This window comes from Schistocerca serialis, chromosome 1 (genome assembly GCF_023864345.2).
Source record: "Schistocerca serialis cubense isolate TAMUIC-IGC-003099 chromosome 1, iqSchSeri2.2, whole genome shotgun sequence".
Classification (NCBI taxonomy): Eukaryota; Metazoa; Arthropoda; class Insecta; order Orthoptera; family Acrididae; genus Schistocerca; species Schistocerca serialis.
The window spans coordinates 884,914,164-884,929,900 of NC_064638.1; the positions used below are offsets into that span (position 1 = coordinate 884,914,164).

The 15,737-nt window shown below is 38.5% G+C and overlaps 1 protein-coding gene and 1 long non-coding RNA gene across 3 annotated transcripts in view; one reads left to right on the forward strand and one right to left on the reverse strand.

Moving 5' to 3' along the window:
• Positions 1 to 15,737, forward strand: part of LOC126411109 (uncharacterized) — a 132,453-nt gene that overhangs the window by 35,198 nt on the left and 81,518 nt on the right. The window lies entirely within an intron of this gene.
• The window catches only part of LOC126411093 (clustered mitochondria protein homolog), a 369,115-nt gene that overhangs the window by 15,503 nt on the left and 337,875 nt on the right, over positions 1 to 15,737 (reverse strand). Inside the window, exons 21-22 of the mRNA XM_050081339.1 lie at positions 10,115 to 10,330; positions 6,998 to 7,206 (exon numbers count right to left, since the gene is read on the reverse strand). Of these exons, the coding sequence (XP_049937296.1) occupies positions 6,998 to 7,206; positions 10,115 to 10,330 (425 nt within the window). The remainder of the gene's footprint in view (positions 1 to 6,997; positions 7,207 to 10,114; positions 10,331 to 15,737) is intronic.

A 15,737-nucleotide genomic window follows, 5' to 3' on the forward strand; every position in this document is an offset into this window, starting at 1 on the left:
GGAAACTATGAGGAAACAAGGGGAAAAAGAGGAATAAAAGACATAACAATAGGGTAAGATTAACCACTTTCAAAATTGGGGATCTTGTTCTGGTCAAATCTCATGAAAAATCAAAAATGTTAACTTCAGAAATTAAAAAATTCTTTGATATATATATTGGGCCTTTTGAAGTCATAGAAAATCCACACCCTAATGCTTATCGTTTGGTGTATCCTAAGTCAAAGAAATTATTTGGTCTCAGGAATGTTGTCTCTCTGAAACTATATAAACAGAAATCATAATTTCAAAATTTAAATAACCTATTATCATCTGAAACAAAAGTCCTCCACTGGACTACCTGTACAATCAAGTATGTATATTTGCATGTATAAATTAATAATTTGAAGTCACATGTTAATTGAAACTGATGAAAAAACACTGTTGTAACAAAGAATGAGAGAAAGATTTATTTTTACTTTTTTTACAAAAAAAGTCTCCCTAGTGAGCATTTCTGAATTTTTCTAATTTTTGGAAGCTAAGTCTGTGGGTGAAGGCATGCATGTGAGGACATGCATGCAAAGGTATAAGTTTCAAAAACAATTTTAGATAAAGCCTCATCATATATGAGCAATTTATTGTTGTTTATACTGATGTTGTGGGGAGCGAAAGTACTCTTCACAAGAATGTGACTTGTAGTAATATTGTAGTAGAGAGGCAAGTGTACATAAATAATTGCAAAAAATTTAGATAATACTGATGTATCTTTAGCTGTGCTAAAAGAAGAAAATCATAAGCAAAAAAATACAAAATAAAAAAAACATGAGTAAAAAAATTAAAAATTTTAAAAAGAAAATCATAAGCAAAAAATATATACAAAACAAAAAAAACATGAGTGAAAAAAATATAAAAAAATTTTAAAAAGAAAATCATAAGCAAAAAAAATATACAAAAAACATGAGTAAAAAAAATTTCTAAAAAAGAAAATCAGAAGTAAAAATATATGAAAGGCAAATATATAGAAAACAAAAACACTACACTATATATGTTCAGTATCATTTTTACTGTACAATATGTAAGCATAATGAAATTAACATTAATATAAAAAAAATTTTAATCTTATTCTAGGAAATGAGTTTTACTTTTATATTATTTTCAATCTGTATGCTGTATGTTAGAATATTTCTCATGTATGTTTTATACCATGTATATTTGTCATGTCAAATAATTTCTTTACTTGATTTTTTTGTGTATGAGATTGATGGGGAAGAATCATTGCAACAACAGCCAGTAACAAATCCACAGATTCAAAGAGTCCAAATTTGGAAGAGGTTATCAGACTGCATCATTAATGTACTAATTGTGTAATACAGATCCATTACTGAGAGTGGTCGGGATTTTGTCGTATATGTCCATAACAACAAAAGCCCTGGGGAGCAGTTGTAATGGATCTGGGAGATGTGTTATTTTATACCGGATTTGTCGATATCTTATTGTAAATGTTTTCTTATATTTTTTGTCAGAATTTTTTTAAATTATAATTTGCCTTATTATATGTTAATTTACTTATATTTTTGAGAGTGAAAGCATATTGATTACTATTAGTAAATGTGTCGAAGAATAGCAAAGAGACTGATTACAAGTGGAAGCTTGTGTGTTGTGTAAAATGTCTTTGACGCTGAAGTCGTCTTTGACTATAGTCAGTCGGCAGTTAACTCTTGGTGTGTGTTGACAGTAGAACAATGTGCAGGTCGCCGTCATAAATAATTTTGAATTATGTTACTATTTTTTTTATAGAAGCTTTAAGAACAAACTACATTCGAAGAAATGGTATTTGAAGCACCAAAAATGAGGCAAACACATTGAACCAGGTCATTTCTGCAGCCGACAAAGATGCATTGTGGAATCATACTTCCACTAGACAACTGAAGCCAAGACCAATATCGCCTTGTAAACATCTAATGGAGGAGGTACTGTCACGAAATATGCCAAATTTAGGTAAATAAAAAATAGTGAGCATACTTCAACTTTGTGTTAGATTAGATTAGATTTACTTTCATTCCAATTGATCTGTAGTGAGGAGGTCCTCCAGGATGTGGAACATGTCAGAAAAACAACAATACATGACAAATATTTAAACTAAAACAAATAAGCTAATGTACCATTCCACAGGTCCCAAGTGGAATGATCGTCATTTTTTAATGAACACTAAGAGTCATTTTACAAATACTATTGCACTGAATTTAAAATAAAAAAGTTTTTTATTTATTTGTAAGGTAAGAAACATGTAATACAACTACTGTAATACTTATTTACAATGAACACATTACTGCACTGAAATGGCGCAGAAGTTAGATTATACTTACACACACACACACACACACACACACACAAATTTTCAGTGAACACATTACTGCACTGAAATTGTGCAGAAGATATGTTGTACTTATATACAAATCAGTTGGTTTTCCTCAGAAATTCATCAATGGAGTAGAAGGAGTTGGCCACCAATAAATCCTTTAGGCTTCTCTTAAACTGAATTTCATTGGTTGTTAAGCTTTTTATGGCTGCTGGCAAGTTATTGAAAATGTGTGTTCCTGAATAATGCACACCTTTTTGTACAAGACTAAGTGACTTTAAATCCTTGTGAAGATTATTCTTATTTCTAGTATTGATTCCATGAATTGAGCTATTGGTTTGAAAAAGTGATATATTTTTAATGACAAATTTCATTAAGGAATAAATATATTGGGAAGCTGTAGTTAGTATCCCTAGTTCCCTAAACAGGCTTCTGCAGGATGTTCTTGAGTTCACACCACATATAATTCTTACTGCACGTTTTTGTGCCCGGAAAACTTTAGCTTGGCTTGATGAATTACCCCAGAAAATAATCCCATATGACATTATGGAATGAAAGTAAGCATAGTATGCCAGCTTTTTCATTTTTATATCCCCTATGTCTGACAAAATTCGCATTGCAAACAGAGATTTGTTAAGACGCTTCAGCAGTTCTGTGGTGTGCTCCTCCCAGTTGAATTTATTATCAAGCTGTAATCCCAAGAATTTAACACCGTCCACTTCTTCTATCTTCTTGTCATCATATGTTAGACATATACTCTTGGGACACCCCTTACAAGTTCTGAACTGCATGTAGTGTGTTTTTTCAAAGTTTAGTGACAAAGAATTGGCTAGGAACCAGTGATTAATGTCTACAAATATTTTATTGGCTGATCTTTCTAAGACTACACTTGATTTGCTATTTATTGCAATGTTTGTATCATCAGCAAACAAAACAAACTTGGCATCTGGTAATGTTACTGATGAAAGGTCATTGATATACACAAGAAAAAGTAAGGGCCCCAAAATGGAACCTTGTGGGACCCCACATGTAATTAGTTCCCAGTTGGATGATGCCTGATAGCTTGATACATGTCTCTTTCCTAATAACACCCTTTGTTTCCTGCCAGAGATATAAGATTTGAACCATTTTGCAGCATTTCCTGTTACACTATAATATTCTAGTTTACTTAAAAGGATATTGTGATTTACACAGTCAAATGCCTTTGACAGATCACAAAATATACCAGTTGCCTGCAATTTTTTGTCTAATGAATTAAGTACATTTTCACTGTAAGTGTAGATAGCCTTCTCAATATCAGAACCTTTTAGAAATCCAAACTGTGACTTTGACAGTATGTTATTTGAGATAAGATGGTTATAAAGACGACTGTACATTACTTTTTCGAAAATTTTTGAGAATGCTGGCAACAGTGAAATTGGACGGAAATTTGATGCTATTTCTTTATCTCCCTTCTTAAACAGTGGCTTAACTTCAGCATATTTCAGCCATTCGGGAAATATTCCACTGATAAACGACTGGTTACACAGATAGCTTAATATGTTACTTAGCTCAGAATCACATTCTTTAATTAACTTTGTTGATATTTCATCATACCCACTAGATGTTTTTGATTTTAAAGATTTTATGATGGACATTATTTCTGTTGGGGTAGTGAGGGTCAAATTCATATTATGGAAGTTACTTGAAATGTCTGGTCTAAGGTAATCCATAGCAGCATCTACCGAACCTGACAACCCCATCTTTTCAGTAACAGTTATAAAATGTTTGTTAAAAAGTTCTGCAACACTATACACATCTGTCACCAATGCATCATTTACTCTTAATGCTATTTGTTCCTCTTCATGTCTGGTTCTACCGGTCTCCTCCTTCACTATATCCCATATTGTCTTTATTTTGTTATCTGATATGACTATCTTTTCCTTGTAATATATTTGCTTTGACATCCGTATTACAGTCTTTAATATTTTGCAGTATTTCTTATAATGTGCTATAGCATCAACATTGGAAATGTTTCGGATTGACAGATACAGTTTTCTTTTTGTTTTACAAGATACCCCTATTCCTCGAGTAATCCATGGCTTCTTTGTAGACTTTGCTCTAACCTTGGTAAGTTTTGGGGGAAAGCAGTGTTCAAATAAGGTAAGCACTTTATTAGCAAAAATGTTATATTTTTCATTCATGCCATGAGCACTGTAAACATCAGTCCAGTGAATGTCTCTGAGGAGTGTCCTAAAATAATCAATTTTTGGCTTACTGATTACCCTCTTGAGCTCAGATTTAACAGATTTTATATCTTGTTCAGTATTAACATTTAACAGAAGGAACTGCATGTCATGGTCTGAGAGGCCATTGACTATTGGTTTTGTAATATAATTTTGTTCATTTGACTTTTCTATAAAGATATTATCAATGGCTGTTTGTGAGCAAGTGGTTATCCTAGTGGGGAACTTTACTGTGGGAATTAAGTTGAATGATAGTGTTACTAACTCAAATAGGTTCTTATTGGGAGAGTCTTTAAGGAAATCTACATTGAAATCACCAGCAACCACTATTTCTTTGTTTTTGGTTGTTAAATGGGCCAGTACAGCTTCAAGGTGGTTTACAAACAGATTAAAGTTACCTGCAGGTGCTCGATATACACTTAATATTATGAAAGATTTTTTGTGAAATTCTAATTCTGTTGCACATGCTTCCATATGCTGTTCTAGGCAAAATTTATGAATGTCTATGTTCTTAAATTTATGACAGTTCCTGATGAATGTGGCAACTCCTCCTTTCTCCATTTCTGATCTACAATAGTGAGATGCTAACCTAAACCCTGTAACACTTAAAAGTTCTATACCAGTGGTCACATGATGTTCAGAGAGGCAGATTATGTCAGCTGGGTTTGAAGACTCTAATTCATCTATGCAGATAGTTAATTCATTAATTTTATTTCTCAGTCCTCGAATATTTTGATGCAATAAAGATAGCTGACATTTCACATTGACTGACTTAAAATTGGATGGAGTTAAAATATCTGCTGACAGTTGAAAATTCTTAACCAATGGCTGTTTATGTTGATGTAATAAGCTGGAATTATGTTTTTTGATTTCTTTCTCAAACTGAAGGTTTGTCTCAGTTCTAACCTCTCTTAAAATTTGTTTTCTTTCTGTCCTCCCTACCCTAAAAAAGGGTCTTTTCTGAATCCTATAACCACTGGTATTTTACCACTCATGACAGTGCCTCCCCCCTTTAACTTTCCTGCTATTTCCCCAGCCAATTTACCCTTCCCCTTCCTGTTGAGGTGAAGGCCATGCCTAGTATAATCCCACCTACTGACAGAATCAACATGAACCACACCAATGTGTGACCCCGCACCCGACATGAGCAGCCGTTCCAGCTCCAAATTAACTCTCTTGACAGAAGAGTTCAAATGAGGTCGGTCATGGCGCCCAAGAACAGATACAAACTCAACACTGGTATGCCTCGATGCTGATGCAATCTTCGCCAGGTCACACTCTATGCTGTACCCAGGATCTCTGTCAATACTGTTACCTGCCCCACCCACTATAACCACGGTGTCTTCCTTAGTGAAATCTCAGCCAGGATACCATATTTCAACTGGGGGCTCAGCCGGGATACCATATTTCACCAGGCAGTGCCAAGCAGTGTCATGCAAAAACACTACACTGGCAATAAAAAAACAGGGCCACTTTTTTGAATGATTGTCTTTTGAAAGTCTCACAGAAGTTTTTGAATTTTCTCATCCTTTGGTGTTACATAAAACTGAGATACAAGAATCATTTAACAGAACAAAAAATTACAGCCACAATCTTCCTGGCTGACAGAGTCTGGCACATTTTTATTTGTTATTTGTTGGGTGAAGTGCAGTGACACCGTACCACGGATTGCTGTTTTAGCTTAGGAAACCTGTGTCTCATCCCATCAAATCTTTTTAGTTTATCATCTCTTTCTACACTGTAATGAAAAAGGAAGTCCAGGGAATTGTTATCTGTTGAATTTTATAGTTCTCGGGAAGGAGCTTTGGAACTCCATAAACATATGGCTTGCGGTACACTTGTCATGTAGTCACAACAGTTTGCAACCGTCCCACTCTTAAATGACAAAATCAACACTTTACTTATTCACTCATCCTATTTCATCCATACACAGCGTAAATGTTGTCCTGAATTTAGTACTGTGCCTTTCTTACTATCACAGTTCTAAGCACACTTACCCTACAGCACAAGTCAGTGTGGCAGTTGTTGACTGCTTACCATATTACATGAAAACTAAGCTTACTTTTCGGTTTGCCATTACAAAATGGTTCAAATGGCTCTGAGCACTATCAGACTTAACTTATGAGGTCATCAGTCCCCTAGAACTTAGAACTACTTAAACCTAACTAACCTAAGGATATCACACACATCCATGCCCGAGGCAGGATTCAAACCTGCGACCGTAGCGGTCACACGGTTCCAGGCTGTAGTGCCTAGAACCGCTCGGCCACCCTGGCCGGCTTAACATTACATTTTTACCCAGTTTTGAAAGCAGGTTACTGGTTCCACTTCCACATTTTCGATATGTAGAGAAGAACCAAAGAGCAGATGTGAACTTTATAAAGCATACATACAGGGGTGGTGGAGGGGGAAGGGGAGAATTTCCAGTTTTACAAACCTGATCTGCACGAACAAAATTCCATTGATGACATTCAGCATATCAAGAACGCTGCCCATTGAAGGAGGTTGTATTTGTATTGGAGGCAATGTTGCCCCTGGTTTCCCCGTATAGATTTCGTTCATTTTTTTCTGTAACACCACAGCTTGAGATGTTAGGTGTCTAAGACAGTCCGAAGATTCTCGTGTCTTTTCATGCGATTCACCTAGCTGAAAGAAACAATTTTAAATTAAAATACATTGAAGGAAATTGGAGAAATTGAAAACTGGTTAACGGAAAAAGTATCAGTTGCATCACATAATTCAATAATACGGTATTCTGAATTTAGTGAAGAATTTACCTATGTCTGTGTTACAACAGGAGCATAGTGCTGGGGAAGCATTTACGCAGTTCAAAGCATATCACATTAAAACCAACCAGTGTGAAGAAGGAAATGTTCTTATACAGTGCAAAGAAACATGAAAAGCGCTCAACGTTTCTATGAAACTAAGTATTACATATTTAAAGTGAGTAATGCTGTAGGTATGAAACTTCCATTTCAATGCACTCCCCACCTCCCCTTTTTACCCCTATTTTCTAGGGGCCCTTGCAGACTGCACCTCTTCAGTTTTCTTCATATTTATAAGATTTGAAAGTCAGTGACTGGATTTCACTTGCCTAAATCAGTGTGATGTAATTCCCAAGGAAACTCTAAACAACTGCCTTTGAAGTTTAGAAGAATTCAGAGCACTTTTAAGAACAAAAATCTTTGTAATTGTAAAGTTGCTGGTTCAAATCTCATTAGCAGTAACCTTCTTGTAACTTCCAGTTAAATTCCATATCCATACCAAATAAAATTGTCAATTAACAAATATTGAATCAGAATTTTTTATAAAAATGATAGCTTTTGATTTTTAATTATTAATTCCATGAAAATGTGAGTGCGGAATCATCATACTGAAAATAAAATCTTTTTTTTTATTTCCAGAGACTAAACAGTTCTATTGAAATCCCTTAAGTACAAACAAATTGAAAGAGTGTTGATCTGTAATGTCCCCTTCTTAGTTTCAATAATGTGAAAGTTTGCATCAGATATTAAGTCTTTTCATATGTAGGAAACAGTTTTGACGTTATGGGAGACCTATTGCAACAATGGTCAGAGCAGGACAGGGGACACATTAAATCAAGCAACATTCACCAAATAACCATAAGTTGCAAATGTTCCATTCTGCACACAAGAGCCATAAACAGCAGTCAGTCAACAACAACAAGTGAGAAGACGTTTGTTCCATGGCAAGGGGGGAAACCAAGTTGGGTGTGTCTCTTAGTGTACTTCTGCTACACTAATCAGCTATTACACAGTGCTATGCTAGTTGTCATTTATTGTATCACACTGCAATAATGAATCATGCACAGTTATGTAAACAGTGAGTTAGCCAACATTCATAATGCTTACAGAGCAGTAAGATGCTGCACTGTTGGTGCGAGAAGATGGTATGCTCAACATTTCCAAAACAGAAGACTACCAATACCCAAAAGGTTTGCAACTGTACTAACATCTGAGAGAAATGAGACTGCTTAAATCCAGAAACCCCAATGCAGGATAGAAAACAATAGTGAGAACTTTGGATTTGATGATGATGATCTCTGCTATTTCAAAAAATAAAGCTTTCAATTAGCATTTGAATAATAGCCAACATTAATCTCTATCACAAACACAGGGTTAATGCATGTTTACTAAAATCCAGTATGCACCCTTAAAGAGTTCGTTACAACAATTTCTGAGACTGTGGGAAATATTCACAAAGGCAGGCTTGCCTTTTTTTTTTCCTTTCTTTTTCCTGTGAAAAATATGATTTGCAAAAGCAAAAGTTTCATTTTAAAAATAAGTTCTTGTTTCCTTTCCAAAAAGTGTCTCAATATTAGTTTGTAGTTATTAATCACCTTTTCAGGATGGAAGTTAATTTATTGTTCTCCGTTTATCAGCAAATATTAAAACACATGGGCTTTATGGCCATTAGATTTTTATTATTATTGACATTGCACCTTATGGCACCTCATCTCAGCTTTGACTGCAGTGTTGTTTTTGCAGCACAGTTTATTATCATAATGACAGTTATGGCATTGCCAAAACATCAACTATATCCATTATGGATTATGCTGTGAAAACCACCTGGCTGAACAGCTAATTAGTAATCAAGCTTCACTCAATAGACAAATCTAAAGTTGTAAAGTTTTGACATTGGAGCTTAAGCAATTAACTCGAGTTAATTCAACAGTATCTGTACTCTTTATCATAACACACATCTGTGCACTCATTGTTACTGCCCTGATTTTAGTGTTATAGCTTTCTACTGTGGTAGATTTTCAACCTATGATTATCTGACTAGCTGTGTTTAATTAGACATCCACTATCACATTGTTACACAACTATTGATGATAACAGAAAGGCTACTGGGTGCGGAAGTTTGCTCCTGGCTACAGTCTGGAAATGGTTTTTATTTTGGTGGACAGCAGCTTCAAGGTCATGCCTACATAAATAGTTGTGAAAAGCTTACAGCGGATTTGGTGTATGATATGACTGCTTTCACAGTTGGCCCCGATCCTGGTAGGGTGAGTTAGACATATGACAAGACCAGAATACCATACATTGGAGGAGTGTGTACGACAGGAATACCACCTGGGTCTTCCGCAGTGATACAATCCATTTGCCAAAGGCTTTGGAATAGGTGTGCATAAGGATGAATGATGATATTTCATAGATGTGTATATGGTTAAAAAAATTATTTTAATTCTATTTAATTAACGTGTTGGGCACCATCTGAATTCAGCACTATTTCTAGTGTGCTCTGAAACCAAAGGGATTTCTACCTTATGTTTCTCTTTTTGTCTGTGCTCATTGGGGCAACTGAGTAGTTTGCACCAAACTGTCTCTGTGTAAGTACTGTGATGTGACAGTAGTGTCATTCTGTACAGTATATGTGCACGTTTATATGGATACGTTTATAAACAGTAATGAAGTGTGTGTTTTAGTTCAACCACCTATCCTCATCCACATCTCAGTAACATAACACACTAACAAAAAGAAAGAATAAGTTTGAACTGAACTACAGTTTTATTAGTACTGGATCATCATACCTGTTGCTTGTAGATTGCATATGTCTCCTTTTCATTGTTTAGGGCAGATCGAAAGTCACCCATGCAGCTCTGTGTACGAGCCACCAAATGGTAACTAACAGCAACCTTTAGGGACTTCGGGCCATAGTACCGGATATTGAGTGCTAAAGCCTTCTCCAAGAATCGTAATGAAAGTTCATACTCCCCTACAGCATGCAAGATCAGGCTGATGTTGCTCTGCAAAAGAGATCGAGAAATAAATTTCACAGCAGTTAATTACAATTTCTTACTGAATTTTAAATAGAACACTGATACATAAACAATTTGAATGAATGTATTTGTCTCAAATATTTTGATTTGTAAAATAAACTGTTAGAAAGAATTTCAGATATAAAACTTTAATGTGAAATTAAAAGAAAAATACATTGAAATATACTGACAAGTCCCACACTTATAATTCCTGAAACCAGAAATGGAATACCTTGTGTTTAATATCCCTATATTCTTTGCTTTCAGTTTTATTAAAATTTATGTTCTTTGCAAGTTTTGAACAGATTTTCTTCATATATTTTGATATATTATGTATCTTTGACACAGAAGATGAATTTTTATAACATATTTAGTTATTGCTGTCAACAGAAATGGAAATTTAATGATAGGAAATAAACAGCTGCTACAAAGGCAGACCGTAATTGTTGATTTAACGATAGCAGCACAGCAATGAGAACTAGATCCTCTATCCATACGATGTATCATTCTGCTTTTGACCTCTCTGACAGAGATATAACTGAAGACCTCTGAAATAGTTGATATGAATGTCTAACACTTGGTTTGTGCCATACAGTCTGAAGTTCATTTCTTTTAGCAATATACTTTTTATCCCCATGCCATAACATTATAACAAGGCATTCGTCTTCATGGATGACACTTTAATTGTGTGTGTCTGCAACTTAAATTGTCATCTTTATGTCAACTCACACTAACTTTTCCTACTCTCATGGTTAAATTTTATTTTGCATAATCTGAAAAATAAAAGGTCAGAAACTATTTCCTTTGTGATAAGTAATACATTTTCAACACAAAAAAATTGTAATCTGGCAGATTCTGTAAATTGGGTGGGACACATATACCCCATGAACCTAATTAGAGCCACATTTTCATGTAACCTAGGATTTTCAGAGTAAAGTTTTTAATTTCAGAAAAATTTTATCAGGGTGGAAATTATGGAAAAAAGTGTAACAAATCAGTAGCAAAACAGATTTGTTCTCTTGACAATGTAGAACATGAAATATCACACACAAGTTTTCAACATAACATTTGAAGATGGCTTTGACACATCTCACACACCAGTTTTTCTACATTCTCCGACCCCTGGGGGCTTATGGTTCTTTCACGAGTTCAAGCATGGTGCACATGGAGCCCTCAGCTATTGCAGCCCATTCTTACTTCCCAGACTGCATTTTCTTCCCCATACCTCCCCTCCTTCCCCTCTGTCAGTGTTCTTACTTATTTCAACCTGGTTATCGACCTGGTTTCCTGTATTCCTTGTGGTTTTGTTCCCCTTGCTTTTCCTGTCATCCTTCCTTTTAGGCATTATTTGTCCCTCTTGGGGTTTGACCCCCACTTCTAAATTCTCTTTCTGTAATGTGATCCATTTGGGGAAGAACTCCCTCTCTTGCATCTACAGTGTGAATTCCTCTCTCCCCTTCCTTCCCCTCTTCCTTCCCTCCCATAGCCTCCTCCACCCTGATAAGTCACCAGCATGTGTATGTAGCCAGTCTGTGTGGCGGGGCTGTTATGTACCCATTTGACTGAGCCCCCTAACAACACAGGGATCACCTGATACCTGAGCTGTTGCCTCCTCCATGTATGCCTAGGAGTGGTTGCTTGTCATTCCGGAATATCGGAACCCCACAGCAACGGCCGCCACGCCAGTCAGCCTTTGCTGTAGCTGGGTGGCACCCATGCGTAGAGCCCCTCATCGAATTGGGTGGTATCAGGATATATGCTTTGCAAATGAGGCATATCACACTCCAAAAATTTGGCTGTTCTCCTATGTCCATTTCTTCAAAGTGGTAAGTGATCATGGAGTGATGTTCTTATGACCCTGTGGCCTTCTTTTCCCTGGTTACACCCTGAGATGATGGGCAGGCTACCTGGCTTGGGGGCAAAACGCTTTCCACATTACCTGATCTGTACTATGATAGACAGGGATACGTTCACCACCACAAAGCCATTATTTTTGTTGAAAATATTGAAGGGGGACAAGTTTGATGAAATGGAAACTCTTAGTAAGATGCAGTCGGGTCCCCTATTGATCAGAACTTCTTTTCCCAACCAATCTGCAGCTCTTTGTTCTTGGGATCATCTTGGTGATATCCTGGAGTCCATTACATTTCATCATTCTTTGAATATGGTCCATGGAGTCATTTTTCAGAGAGACCGCATCCTTCAAAGTGATGATGAACTCTGGGCCAATCAGGAACAATGGGGCTTACATTTTGTTCAGCGTGTGCAGACAGGTCATAAAGGACAATTGCACCAATACTGGCACCTTCAGTCTGACTTTCAAGGGAGATACCCTCACAGAGAAGATCTAGGTCATGTGTTATTGGTGTGATGTGAAGCCATCCATCCCGCCACCCATGAGATGCTTTTGGAGCTTGCGTTTCGGGCACATGTCTTTCAGATGTACGGCGGACCCTCTCTGTGGTGACTGTGTACGCCCACTCCAGGAGGGGATCCACCATGTTCCACCACCTGTGTGTGTAAATTGTCACGATTGTCACTCTCCATGCTCATCAGACTGCCCAGCTTATAAGAAAGAAAAGAAGATACAAGAATGTAACTCCCTGGATTGTTTATCTGACATTGAGGCTCCTCAGAAATAGACCAACTTCGTCCTGTTCGATGATTTCTAATTTTTCCTCTGTTATGTCCTTTCCCCCTCCTCCCTCTTCCTTACCACAGTCCTGTCCCTCTCTCCTCCCCTCTTCCCCTGCAGTTCCCATGTCCCCCTCTCCGGGGGCTGCTACCCCTCCTCAGCCGAAGAAGTGGCCCCCCTCTTCTTGAGTGACTGCTGGTGATTGGACTCCCCCCCCCCCCAGGATTCCTTCCCCAGCATCTTTCAGCCCAGCAGCCTTCTACCCCAACTTGCTACGCACAACTCTTTCGGTTCTGGATCTTGCAAAACCATGCTCTCCCTCTGTTCCCTAACCTCCTCAACCTAGGAAAGAGAAGGAGAAAAAACAGAGGTCCCAGGACAAGCTCCCCTACCCCAGTGCCCCCGGATATGCAACTTCTGCTGTCTCAACCTGAGCCTGAAACCCTGTTCTGGATGCTACCCCACTCTCGTCAGTGACAGATGGCAACCCAACGGCCTGAGTGGTTCTAGCCCATTTGGATATCCGCTCCACGATTCTCCAATGTAACTGTAATGGGGCACTGCCATCACCTCCCAGAGCTGCAATTCCTTATTGCTATTTACTCATCACCTTGAGTCATTGTCCAGGAACTTCATTTCACTGATGTTCACTCACTGACCCTTCAAGAGCCCCGTGCTTTCTGTCGGAACCGGGTTGGCTCTTTGAGGGCTACCAGTGACGTCTCCATGTTGCTCCATATGGATATTGTTAGTACATGGATTCCACTTCGTACTCCATCGGAAGCAGTTGCTGTTCAAGTCCATTTGGACTCTGCTGTCACAGTTTGCAAATTCTATTTCCTTCCTAACAGGTCACCTACATCTGCTGCCAAAGTGCCTTCCTTCAGCAACTCCCACTTCTCTCCTCCTCGGAGATATGCTCATCACCCTTTGTGCGGCAGTGCTGCTTCATCTAGTCAGGGGCTCCTCATTGACCACTTTCTTGTTGACTACAACTTGTGCCTTCTTAAGGATGGTTCCCCTACTCATTTTAGTGCCATATATGGTTCTTTTCCTGGCACTGAATCCTTCACTCACATCCCCTCCCCTTCTTCCTTCCTTACACTGGTCACCGCAGAATGACTTCTGTGATAGTGACCACTTCCCATTCATTCTCTCATTCCCTTACCACCTCCCTCTGACCAGGTCACCTCGCTGGGCTCTCCATTATGCTGATTGGTCTCTAAATACCTCCAAGGTCATGTTTCCATCTTGTTTGCCTGGTTGTATTGATGAAGTCACATATATTTGTCTGATAAGATAATCCATGCTGCTAGCATTTCTGTTCCCTGTTCGACAGGCTCCATTCGCCATCGGCCATTCCCACGCTGGAGCATGGCCATTGCCACTGCTATCTGTGATCATCACCACAACTTGCAATTCTTAAGTGGTGCCTATCCTCCGCTGGTCTTATTACCTTTAATATCTTCATGCCAAAGCCCGTTCCTTAATCAAACAGAGCAAACGGGTATGTTGGCAACACTGTCTCCTCTCTAGGTTCTTCTGTCTCTTCATCACAAGTGTGATTTTCAGTAGCTGTCTTCCATTCCAGGCCTTAACCTTACAGGTGGCCTTTGTACCCATCTCCTCCAGGTGTTTAAGCATATTTGGTTCCAAGGCACTTTCCCCTCTCACTGGAGAGTGAGTATCGTGGTTCCTTTCCTTAAGCCTGGCAAGGATCCATCATCCCTTGATAGTTATCAGCCAGTCATCCTGACCAATTTCCCCTCCAAGTACCTAGAATGGATGGTGGCTTGCTGGCTTAATTGGGTCCTTGAATCTTAGGATCTTTTATCTCCTTACTAGTGTGGCTTCAGGAAGGACGGTGTCCGATCAATCATCTGCTTTGATTGGAAACTGTGGTTTGGCACGCCTTTTCTCAATGGCACCATCTTGCCGCAGTTTTCTTAGATCTTTGTAAGCCCTAAAACGTTGCTTGACACCATGATATCCTCCTTACGCTCCATGAGTGGGGTCTTCAGGGCCCTCTCCCAATTTTTATTCACCAGTTCCTGTTCCATCAGTCATTCACAGTTTGAGTTGGTACCACTCTCAGCTCTCTGCAGACCCAGGAGAATGGCGTTCCACAGGACTCCATACTGTGTGTCCTATTCTAATCGCTATTAATGGATGTTGGTCACCCCTGGTTCATATGGGGATGATTTCTGTATTTGAGCTAGCTCCCACTCACTGGCCTCTGCAGAACAACAGCTCCAGGATGTCATCTGGCATGCTTGCACATGGACCCCACTCACATGGTTTTCAGTTCTCTCCCTTTAAGTTGAGAGTGGTGCATTTCTGTTGCTGTACTGTGGTCCATCCTGACCCAGATCGCTGCCTCTATGCCCACTACCTTACTGTGATCCTCCAGTTTCGCTTCTTAGTTGTTCTTTTTGACAACAAGCTTATTTCTGTTGCTGTACTGTGGTCCATCCTGACCCAGGTCACTGCCTCAATGCCCAATAGCTTACTGTAGTCCTCAAGTTTGTTTCTCAGTTGTTCTTTTTGACAACAAGCTTACTTGGTTGCCCCCACATCCGTCATCTGAAGGTTGGCCGTTCTTGTAAACTCAATGTTCTTTGCTTCCTTGCCCACACCTCTTGGCACGTGGACCGTGGACCGTTCGGCCATTCTCTGTCATTACTGAGCATTAGTTCTGTCTCATCTGGACTATGGTTGTCAAATTTATGGATCACCCACCCCTTCCATGCTGTACCTCTT